General features: G+C 46.5%; 1 protein-coding gene across 1 annotated transcript; it reads right to left on the reverse strand.

The window, feature by feature from the left end:
* Positions 1-283: 283 nt before the first annotated feature.
* LOC146175839 (galectin-4-like) lies at positions 284-7,404 on the reverse strand. Its single transcript, XM_084582195.1, has 8 exons — positions 7,266-7,404; positions 7,107-7,192; positions 6,843-7,035; positions 4,483-4,611; positions 3,904-3,969; positions 3,387-3,478; positions 1,077-1,257; positions 284-518 (listed from the first exon to the last, which is right to left on the reverse strand). The coding sequence occupies exons 2-8, from the start codon at positions 7,181-7,183 to the stop codon at positions 381-383; spliced, it is 876 nt and encodes a 291-aa protein (XP_084438321.1). The 5' UTR covers positions 7,184-7,192; positions 7,266-7,404; the 3' UTR covers positions 284-380.
* Positions 7,405-11,347: the final 3,943 nt, after the last annotated feature.

The raw sequence follows: 11,347 nt of genomic DNA on the forward strand, positions 1-11,347 counted from the left end.
TTCAAGCACGCATCGACTGAGAACAAGAATGATGACTAGGTCTGCGGAGAATAGCACGGCGGAAGTGAACTGGTGGTGAAAACTGGCCCCAAAAGCGGTTTAGCGCGACTGCTGCACACCCACAGGTCAAATACACTCTGTGCTGCCACCGCGATTTACCTGCCTACTTATACCAACATGTGTATGCCAGCCTACAGCACACACACATCATGCCTCAGGAGACCTGCAAACTGTGATGTAGCCATCTTCAGTTCTTCCTTTTTTTATCCAAGATCGTCATGGCTTCATGCCAACAAACGGCTAATCCTTTATTTAGGCATAACAAGGAAGCCTTACGCCCTCTGGCGAAGGCTAGGTTGGCACCGTTTTCATTGCTGGCTCTACTGGAACTTGCAGCATACCAGCATTACATCGCCCTCCACGCTGAAGTGGCTGACACGCTGCAGAGGCTGGAGACGGTGCTGGAACTGCAGGTAGTGCTCTCCGTTGACGGCCACATCAAAACAGGCATCCAGAACCTGGGCGTAAATTCAATGGATTGCTCTTATGCACCAGACACCCATCAAAACTATATATAGAGAAATACTGTGCTGATGACGATCTCCTTCCCTTTCACTTCCTTTTCAAAATTGTTGCAAGCATGTCTAGCAACAGTGTTTCCTGAAAGACCTCGAATAAGCTAGTTTCTACCGATTAATTGTGGCAAGAAGAGCGAACCTAAACATTTAGGCACGAACTGATAACTCTATGCGCGAACGTGTGCGCACCTCACTAGAGATTTTAATCATCTCCTGTAGAATACAGAAAATAGGAGTGGCGGCAGAAATATGCTTCTACAAACAATGTTCTCAGTGAAATCCTTGACGAGATTATTTCCCTCGAGCAAACAAACCGCAAAATATTGAATGGGAAAGATTGTATATACCACTAAAACAACGCAATAAAACAGCTGTTATAGAATGTCATATAAGAAAAAGTGCCTTTCTTCTAATTATTAACGAAATGCGAATTAGGGAGAATGACGAAGAACATATTTTAAAAATTACAAAAGAACGAAGAGATTGAGGTATCAGTACCCGAATGAGCAAGTCAAAGTGGACACCAGGAGTAAAGACAAAGCCGTGGCACTTGTGTTCTTCGGTTCCCCATTCCCCATTCTGGAAGCTGTTGCGCACCATGTTCTTGTGGCGAAAGCGTGGGCTGAAGTGGAATGCGATGTCTGAGCCGGGGCCTCCGCACTGGAAGTTGAAGCTAAACCTGCACCATAACATCTCATTTTACAAAAAAAAAAAAAATATACATATTCCGCAAAAAAGCACAGAGGAGCATTTTCTTTTCGATTTAAAGAGTTTCGCTCAGTATTTGTGAAAAAAAAAAAAAAGTTGTGGTAGAAGAAAAGATTTACTCTTGCCCAAGGAGGGCTAGCTCAAAGCAAAATTTTCTTGTTGTAGAGATTTAACCCTTACTCCAAATTTATCAGACCAACACATACTATTCACCTTGGAAATCCCATTCACCTGCGTTAGATGAGAAAATACGCATCGAGGCAAAGCATTATTGTCAAAAGTTACAGAAGTTCTTTGAAGGAGGTGACCAATGTAAGAGAGTATACCGACAATAACGCCAAACTAGTAGAGAATGTTCAATAAAATAGTGCACAAGATACGTATGCCGCCAGTGGGGACTGAATGGCATCTGTAGTTAAGTTGAGCATGGAATGATCTTCATTGGTTGACACTGGTAGCCTTCCCATTCGTGCACGAGTTCTGCCGCAGTTGCTTCCGCATCCTAAGATGTCCTAGAGGAATTTAATAATATAATAATAATTGGTTCACAAGAAAGAAAATGCGCAGTGTCTGTCACACTTGCTACGTGGACACCTGAACCGTGCCGTATGGGAAGGGAGGAAGGTGGAAAAGCGGAAAGAGGTGCCGTAGTGGAGAGCTACGGAGTAATTTCGACCACCTGGGGATCCTTAACGTTTACTGACATCGCAGAGTACACAGACTCCTCTCCGTTTCGCCTCTATCGAAACGCAGCGGCCGGCGGTCGGGATCGAACCCGGGAACTCCGGCACAATAGGCGGGCACCTTAACCACTGCACCACCGCTGCGGGGCACCTAATGAAGCATCGACATTAAGAAGCACAATAAGAACCGGCCCATACTGGCTTCGTGCAGCAGCAAATCGTAAGTGGCGGCACTGATCTCTATAGTCGGAAGACACAGCAAACGCTGTGAATTTATGCTGTGCCAATAATGCTTACCACATGTTTCTTTTCTATCGGTCCTTCCTTCCATGTGCGCATGCATGCCTTACTATCAGTGTTACCTACAGGTGCCAATTAATAGGAAAGCTGGAGGTTGCACAGCACGAAAGAGTAAACGTAAGGACATGCATGCCTACACAAAAGGCTACCTTTACTTCAACCTCACAGATTGTTATTGTGAGGCAGAGCCGGCGTCCTTATAATAAGACTTCCAATGAGAGAACACTTTGCCTATTAATGTTGCAGTCTAAAGTAAGCATATTTTGTAAGAATATTATGGTTAACTTGGATGGAAGACTGACGACACCCGAAAAAATCAAGGACACCATCTCGGCGCTAGACACGGTCTCACCTCAAGGAACGGTCAGTGATGACCTTGACTTGTTGGTCATCCTTTTCCTTGAAGGGAACCATAAGATGCTTCGGGAGCACTTCTTTCTAGGTACGTTTAGGTTGAGAACTCGGCTAGCTGTTGCTGAACACCAAATGTTAAGAGAAAAATGATTCCCACGGCAGCGTTCCCCGCTGAAGCTTTAGACTCACGGTGTGCACTTGGCGGTCCAGGTAGAGCCCATGGGAAGGTGCAGTCAGCGGCTATAGTGTCGCACCCTAAAGCCTAATGGGTATCATGTTCTAGGAACATCCGAATGAAGCAGGTATAAGTCATTAGCAGTGCAGAGTAACGCGGGCTGTTGCGTCTCGCGGAGACTGCCTTTTCTCCCCAGATTCACATTTTCGAGGGTACTACACAGGACAGAAAAGGGAGCGACCAGAAACGAAACCGAAGACAAACATGCGACCCTTTGCGGCGGGAGAGCTGGAATAACGCTTGAAATGTAGAACACAAGGACACAAAGAGATATTGCTTACGCCGATGTCATATGGCTACTTTTAATTTATGACAGGTTTTGCTGGTTACTGCAACAAACTTAACCTTCGTTCGTACCTGACTGTTCGGCATGCAGGAAACGTGGAACAGTATAAAGCCAGCTGCGAGCTGGGCGGAAGTGATCAGCTTTCACCAAGGGTGGGCTCCACAAAAGAGCTTTTTGTTGCAAAAATTCTCCGTACCTAATGTATATTTGTGAACCCGAAATGCATGGGGAATAAAGCTCACGAAGTGGCTTCGATGTGCGGTTTTCCGCTGAGGTACACCGTTTGGCCTGGTACCAGGCGTCCACCGGGCAGCATGTGCAGGAACGGTGTGGACTGCGAACAGGGGAGAGATGAGAAAAGAAAGAGGTTTCAGCATGAACATGCTTGAAATCGGATTTTCATCAATACCAATTAACTTGCTACGCAAGCACCTTCGCCGCTAACCACGACACACATCCATTTCTCCAAGGTCTAATATTCTGATATTAGGACTGATCTCTATAGCCCCCCTTGTTGAGCGTCTCTCATTATCAAGGGAACAGTCCTGTCCCAACAACTTGCCTTTATGAGCATTTCTAATATATCCGCTGTTGCTCGTCCCCCACTACAAAACAACCATGTCAGAACGAGCTTCTTCACAGTTAATCATTTTACAGTATCTCTTGTTTCTTTTGAATAGCTTGTGCACTGTTGCCTACTCTATACTATACTGCAGCAGTTCTTCGTAACCCCTGACCGTGCATGTAATCGTCACTCACCGGGTTGTACACGATAGTGGGCTCATTCACCAGTGCCATCTGATGGACGCCCTCCAAGACAGGGAGCTGGGTAAAGCGACCAAAGCCGTTAGAATAAAAAATAGAGCCGAAATAGAAATCATAAAAGATGGGAGCACTTCATGCTTACCAACAACAGTTTCTATGATCTAGATCATTCAAGGCGTGAGAGTACCGCTCTTAAACAGCGCACACCACGCTGCTACAGCTAGCGATTCAAAGCTAAAAAAAAAAAAATCAAAAGCACAGAGCTGAAGCATCATGTATTCCGAGCGACGTGAGTGTATAATGCCCTTTGAAGCAACCATGAACGCCTTGACTCTTCACTTCCTTTACAAATCTACCTTCCTTTTATATTTTCCTTTGTGTAAATGACAGCCGGACTAAAACATAAAAAACTGTCTTCACTTTCTAATACGAATGCGCTCAGAAGCCTGCGTCCATTCAGAAGTGCAAGATGCCGGGCTAGTTGGTACTGCATAACGAAATAAAACAGAGCAAGGAACGGGACGAAACACGAAGGAAAGGAAACAAAGCGTCCATTCCTCAGCACGCGGTTACCATGGATCCATGTGACGGCTTCTGCTCGATCCGGTGAACCGTGACGCAGCCATCCGTCTTGAGCTTCTCCACTGTAGAGTACAGCAGCCGGTGCTCGAAGTCAGCAAAGTGTTGCTGGTTGAAGGCCACCTGCACGGGCGTACCAGCCACAGCGCTGCTTAGCAGGGGTTTGGAGTCTGGTGAACCTGTTTCATGATGCTGTTCCTTCCGCATATGCATTGGCCTTCCATGGCGCGATCAGAAAGCTGAACTACAAAGAAAACTTTCTACTTTCTAGATTATCACAGCGTTTTTTGATTAGCAATACCTGCGGAACCAAGTAGGATTCCATGTCTGGAAGCTGAACATGGGCCAAGAAGCGTGCGTAATTGGGGACTGAGGATTAATCTCGTCCACCTGGCTTTTTTAGCGTCCACTAAGGTGTACAAACTTCAAGTTCGTATCCAAGACTGATTAAATATGTCAGACTGCAAAACATGCAGAAGACCAGCAATTTCAAGTGGAAATGTATTTCAATTGAATGAATGCCATTCAAAGACATTGTGTTATAAACTATACTTTTGCATCTAACATGTGTTTCAGCGAGCACTTCCAAAAATTCAGGAAATAGTGAATTTCAAATTGAAAAGTAATATTTTCAAGAACGAATTCTTTGGCGTGGCGAACACTATCTGCTGCAAAACTTCTAATTATAACGGTAATTAACAAAACTAATTACTATATTATTTATCGCAGTCGGGTAGTTAAGGCCCGACCACATGGCAGCGCTTCTTCGGCGTCTCGTCAGCGTCTCGTCTATGAGCGTCGTCGCTCGGCGCGCGCCGGAAAGGGCGACCAAACACATGACGGCGTACGAATTGGCGTCTGCAAGGCAAGGCGTGGGAGAATTCTGGACGTTCGAACAATTGTCCCCCGTCCGTAGCTAAAATCGTCCTATTCAGCGACGGCGGTAACTTACTGGGGAGGGTGGGGGAGGCAAGGGCATCAAAAGGCGCAGGCATGCACGCGGACAAAAAGAGGAGCTGTTGCTTCCGCGGAAACGAGTTGAGCCTGTGGCGGTTGGTGCCGCAGCAGCCCATGCGTGGCTTTGTCGTTGGTCCCCACCTGCGAATAATTTTCGGCGTCGACGCTGAGATCTGGCCCCTCCAGATACCTGCGTCTTTCAGCGTCGTCTCGCTTCAAGGGCCAAAATTGCACCTCCGGCGACGCCGATATCCGCGACGCCGACGCGGCGCCGAAGAAACGCTGCCATGTGGTTCAGCCTTTAGTCTCAATGGAGAGGTTAGGAGATGCAATTCAGTTTTTGAAAATAAGAAAAGCTCATTTTCTGAAGCCCCTGCAGCACGAGAAACCCCGACACTGAGCCCAATAGACGCGCAGAAAACTCGGCGCAGATGCTACGTTCGGTGATGACGCGTGCACAGGCTACGGCGCCAAATTCGAACTACCTACCCTACTTTGACGCGCCATACTTAATTTCGCTCCGTCGTTGTCAAACATAACGACCACTCAGTTGACAATGACTAACTTTTCGCTGGCATCAAGATGCGTGGCGAAAGGATGTATACATGACATGACACATTACTGGTTGCATTCTGATGTGTGCGCCGTATAGCCATTTGTACACGAGGTCACTATAGACGTCGCGCTGCTTACCAATCTTCCAGAGCGGCCTTTGCGCTGTTTTGATTTCGTACCGAGAAAAGCATCGGATTTCCGACCGCTGGCAGGCTTCAGAAAATGAGCTCTTGATCGTTTCAAAAAATGATCAGGTATCGCCTTGTACACGGCTGCAAATTTCATATCGGAACTAATTCTACCTGACTACAATAATAAAAACTTAGCGTATTTTGTTTATTAGCTGGATAACAATAAGAACTTTGCTGCATGTTGTGCCTGCCACGGCTGAAATGTGGCCCCGAAAATACTTTGCCATCTTGAACTCAGTATCCTCATGCATTTACACATACATACATACATACATACATACATACATACATACATACATACATACATACATACATACATACATACATACATACATACATACATACATACATACATACATACATACATACATACATACATACATACATACATACATACATACATACATACATACATACATACATACATACATACATACATACATACATACATACATACATACATACATACATACATACATACATACATACATACATACATACATACATACATACATACATACATACATACATACATACATACATACATACATACATACATACAAAACTTATCAAAGCAGCGCACATCAACAAAAACGTTGCGATCTACGCTGCTCTGCACAGGCTCCGCAGCGATTGATACCCACACCATACCTTGTAGCCCATCTCTTCGACGAGTATCATCGCCTCAAAGTTGTCTCCCTGCTGCACGGGTAGACGCTCAATGCGCTCCTCCTCCTCCCAGCAACCATTGCGGAATGTGTTGAAGACCACAATGCCGGCATCGAAGCGCACGCTGATGTGCAAGGCTATGTCATCGGCGCCAGTCGCCAAGTTGATGTGGAAACTGCGCACAAACAGCAACCGTGCATACATGCGGGCTGTAATTCCTTCAAGTACCGCCACAGTATACTCTACCTCTTGGGGCTGCTCAGGACATGGCCCGTCAGTTCGATTGTCGTGCCTGGCACGAGCCTCTGTAGTGTATAGTCCATCGGCAGCGCCTGTCACCGAAAAAAGCGGCTCTGAGTTCACTGTCTTTTTGGGACGCGCGGGGAGGGGCACAACAATGCTTACCAGTTCGAACGTCACCAGGTGTTAGTTCTGGTTACAACGGAGGCTGCGGAACGATGACGCTTCGCTGTCATCTGCCGACACAGTGCATCAGTTAAATAGGGCAGGCGACACGGGACCCGCCCACAGTATGCGAGAAACGCAACGGATATAGCGGTGCGATAGGAGAATGGGTCGTGGGTGTGATGTCCGATTACAAAGTGCTGCTCAGATAGGTTTCGGAAGAATGATAACGCTCTCTAGTCAAACTGTGCTGGGGCGTGTTGCGACAGTTGCAGTTCATCTATGGATTGCGGCACCGTGTGCAGTGTTTTTAAAAGCTAATGCAATAGAGGCTGTTCTTTAATACATATCAGGGCAGTGCGAATGCTGGGCGCTTGCCAAGTTTACACAAGTTAATAACCGTAAGAATATTCAATATCGAATTCATGCACTGGACGATTTCACCAGCATTGCACTCATTTCTCGAAAGGCGCCTAAAGCGTACACAAAGTCCGAAATTATTTAAATCTGCTGAGACTGATGTGACTCGAGAAGGCACCGGTTCATGACTTCCCCCTCAAGTTCGCATCAGCCCTCTTGCTCATATCCCAGCTTTGCATATTCGGTTTTGGCATCAACTTTGCCGACGTAATGTGCAGGTATAGCGTCTCACTCTGATTCTCGAGTTCTAGCTGCTATCGGCAAATATGCTCGCGATCCCAATGTATTTTTTTTTTCAGCTTCGCTGCTGTGTGCATGCACGGTCAAGGACAAAAGTTTGCGGGATGTGGATTTGTGGAAAAACATTTATTTCTTCGTTGCCTCGCCTAGTTTTCCCATTGATATTCTCTCTCTGAATGGGGCGTGCATGTCCCTTCATGTTTCAGCACATTTCATTCACTATGTTTGCCCAGTCACACAGAAATAATTTTTTTTTTCCGCGAACGCACGTCCAACAAACTTTTGTCCCTGACTGTACCCCAAACAATAAACTCGCGCCCTCTCTGCTTTCTCAGCCAGATACGGCGTCACCATGCCGACTCTCGCAGTGACACGGGCCGAAGCTCTGAAGCGTGCTACGCGGCTGAAGCCGGACCATTTCGAACAAACTATGTGTATGCCTTGAAGCTATACGAGCCAAGGTGCTGCCTGTATAAGAAGGACTCTATTCTGTGATTAGCCTCGGTGCCATAACAAGCTTCATTCATTGCAAGTCGGAGTATCAGTGCTATATTGAAGGCCGGCGGCTGGTTTTAGCTAAACGCTTTGCATCAGCCAGTGTAAAGCAAACAACCATGTGACAAACTCGAGATTGCCAGCCTGTGTCTGCACGCGTCCGCTATGCAAGCGAAACTGAACACAACCGTCGCACGCCTCCGGGGCATTTTTAGCGAAGCCTATATCGCCAACGCTAGGCACCGCAACGTCGAGAAAGTAAAAAATAATGCGATCATGTCTCAGGTTCATTGCTGCATTGTTACAGGTAAGAGAGGCTTTGAGAAAGCATTGCATGACCGCCCTTAGTGATGGTTTCGCTTTCGACCTTTGTCGCTTTGATTTGAATTCAGCAAGCAGAATCCATTTCCATTTATACGTGGGCATGCATGACTTCAGTAAAGGCAGGAATATTCTACAGCCTTCCGACGCAGCGACGAGTTACTATACGGTGACACCCGGACAAGTTGGCAGTCCGACAGGAAATACCGCGTCCTTTCCGCCACTTTTCTCGTACAGCTTTGCATGATCAGGACCTCTCCTGAGTATTCCTTCCTTCATGTATGAGAACAAACAAAACCGCAGCGTTCAAGCAAGTTGAGTCTCGACCGCCTCTGGTCTTCCTTTTTTCTAACTGCTCTATACCCTGGTCTGCCGTGAATAAACAGCCTTAATCACGTAGTATGACACAACCAGCAACGTGTCGTCGGAGGAGCGGGATACGAAGCTTGACGCTCTTCGAGATTCCTTGCGCCGGCCCATTGTTGCCAGTACCGAGTGGGCTGTGCATTCGCACGCTTCTTGCATAGCAGAGCGGCCTTGCCCTTCGGTATATTGCCATTTGAGAGACTTAAATACCTTTATTAGCGCCCCTGTTAGTGGTAATGTCATCGGGGCAGCAATGCGTGATCGTGGACTACACAAACAATCAAGGAAATCGAAAGATGATTGCCGAGAGCGTACGCGGGAAGCATGCAACGACAGTCCGAGTGAGGCTGTGTTACGTTTCTGCTTCACCGCTTTCGAGTCTATCCTGAATTTAATTCGCCTATGAACGTTTTGAGTAAGCCAGATAGACTTAGTATCAATGACGATGGCTGCGCCCAGGCATCGAAACTAAAATCGTCTATACCCGAGCAATATACTGCCGAGGAGAGGTAGCGAACATGGAGGAAATGAGTATCGTTTTGTTGGCGGACCGCGTGTGTTTTAAATACGCCGCTTAGAAAGATAGACACCTCCGTCACAGCAATAGCCGAGCTTGTTAAAGCGCCACCCACTTGTTCCGTATGGTATCCGATGGGTGAAGTTCTATACTTCGTTAGACGTACACGTTTCCACATTAAAACGCGGGGTGCAGGGCACGCTAAATATACAGCATATGAATGAACGCAGACTGAAATAAAATCAAAAACGTGCGAATGCGGCTCAAATCAGCGGGTACAAGCCTTACAGGACGGTTCATAGCAAAAAATAAAAAAAACACTGTTCTAAGCACAACAGAATTAAACACACACACACACACACACACACACACACACACACACACACACACACACACACACACACACACACACACACACACACACACACACACACACACACACACACACACACACACACACACACACACACACACACACACACACACACACACACACACACACACACACACACACACACACACACACACACACACACACACACACACACACACACACACACACACACACACACACACACACACACACACACACACACACACACACACACACACACACACACACACACACACACACACACACACACACACACACACACACACACACACACACACACACACACACACACACACACACACACACACACACACACACACACACACACACACACACACACACACACACACACACACACACACACACACACACACACACACACTCTCGAGCAGATCAACAATTATCTAGCTATATACGGGAAAATAGTCGATGTTCTGTAAATCAAATTTCTTGCAACAGCGTTTTTCTGCAAAAGCTTGCATAAAGCAGAGCAAAGTTCTATTCTCGCTTGTGTACTCGTAGCTATCCTTTCCAGCAAACAAGTCATTGATTTTTCCTCCTTGTGAAGAAACTTATGTACCGCACTTTACAGGCAGCGTAAGCGAAACATAAATCACAGCACAGACTAGTAAATTCCGAGTCTTTAATACAGAGCAGTCAAAACTAATAAGATCCATCATTGCAGCAGTTCAAATATGATGAAGCTGAGGACGAATGAAACAAAAAATGCGAAACGAGCGCTAGGAAAAACTAACGATGCGCTGCTGGATTTGCGCCGTCGCCGTCGCCTTTTGCGCCGGTCTGCGGTAAAACCGCCTCCACTTGAAACTGTAACTTCAGATGACATTCTTATTGGCGAGCATTTGTGCACTCCAGCATCTCCTTTCAAGCACACCACATAGAATACTTGCACATTTAGGGGAACGCCGGCTGCTTCAGAACCGTCCATTTCCCAATTAAAATCGACGTTTTGTACGTTCAGCTCACTAAGGCTCTTCAAATATTGCCGGCCACTTGAAGCGCAGTTGTCTGATTTCAAGCCAGTTATAGGGACTGAAAACGAAAACGACCCTTTTACGACATTCGTAACAGCCGTAGGAAAAGTGTTTAGAGGATCGGATTTCGCCACGACCGCGTAGACATCTGTGATCACCTCACTAAGGGGAGCTTCGAGAGAACATGTCAGCATCTTGCCGGACGCGTGAACCGCAATATTCGGATAAATATTTTGGTCCTGCACATAACCCGCGATGGGAGCCCACTGTAAAGTTTCGCATTTCACGGGTTCGCTACTTTTCGCATCCAACGATGAAACAGGTGCTTTTCCTG

Source organism: Amblyomma maculatum, chromosome 10 (genome assembly GCF_055883805.1).
Source record: "Amblyomma maculatum isolate TAMU_Amacu chromosome 10, ASM5588380v1, whole genome shotgun sequence".
Taxonomy (NCBI): Eukaryota; Metazoa; Arthropoda; class Arachnida; order Ixodida; family Ixodidae; genus Amblyomma; species Amblyomma maculatum.

Coding starts and splice junctions, on each gene's coding strand:
- LOC146175839 (XM_084582195.1), bottom strand. CDS start 7,183: ATGGACTATACACTACAGAGGCTCGTGCCAGGCACGACAATCGAACTG. Junction 7,036..7,106: donor GTCCTGAGCAGCCCCAAGAG/GTAGAGTATACT, acceptor GTTTGTGCGCAG/TTTCCACATCAACTTGGCGA. Junction 3,970..4,482: donor AGCCGTCACATGGATCCATG/GTAACCGCGTGC, acceptor CGCTTTACCCAG/CTCCCTGTCTTGGAGGGCGT.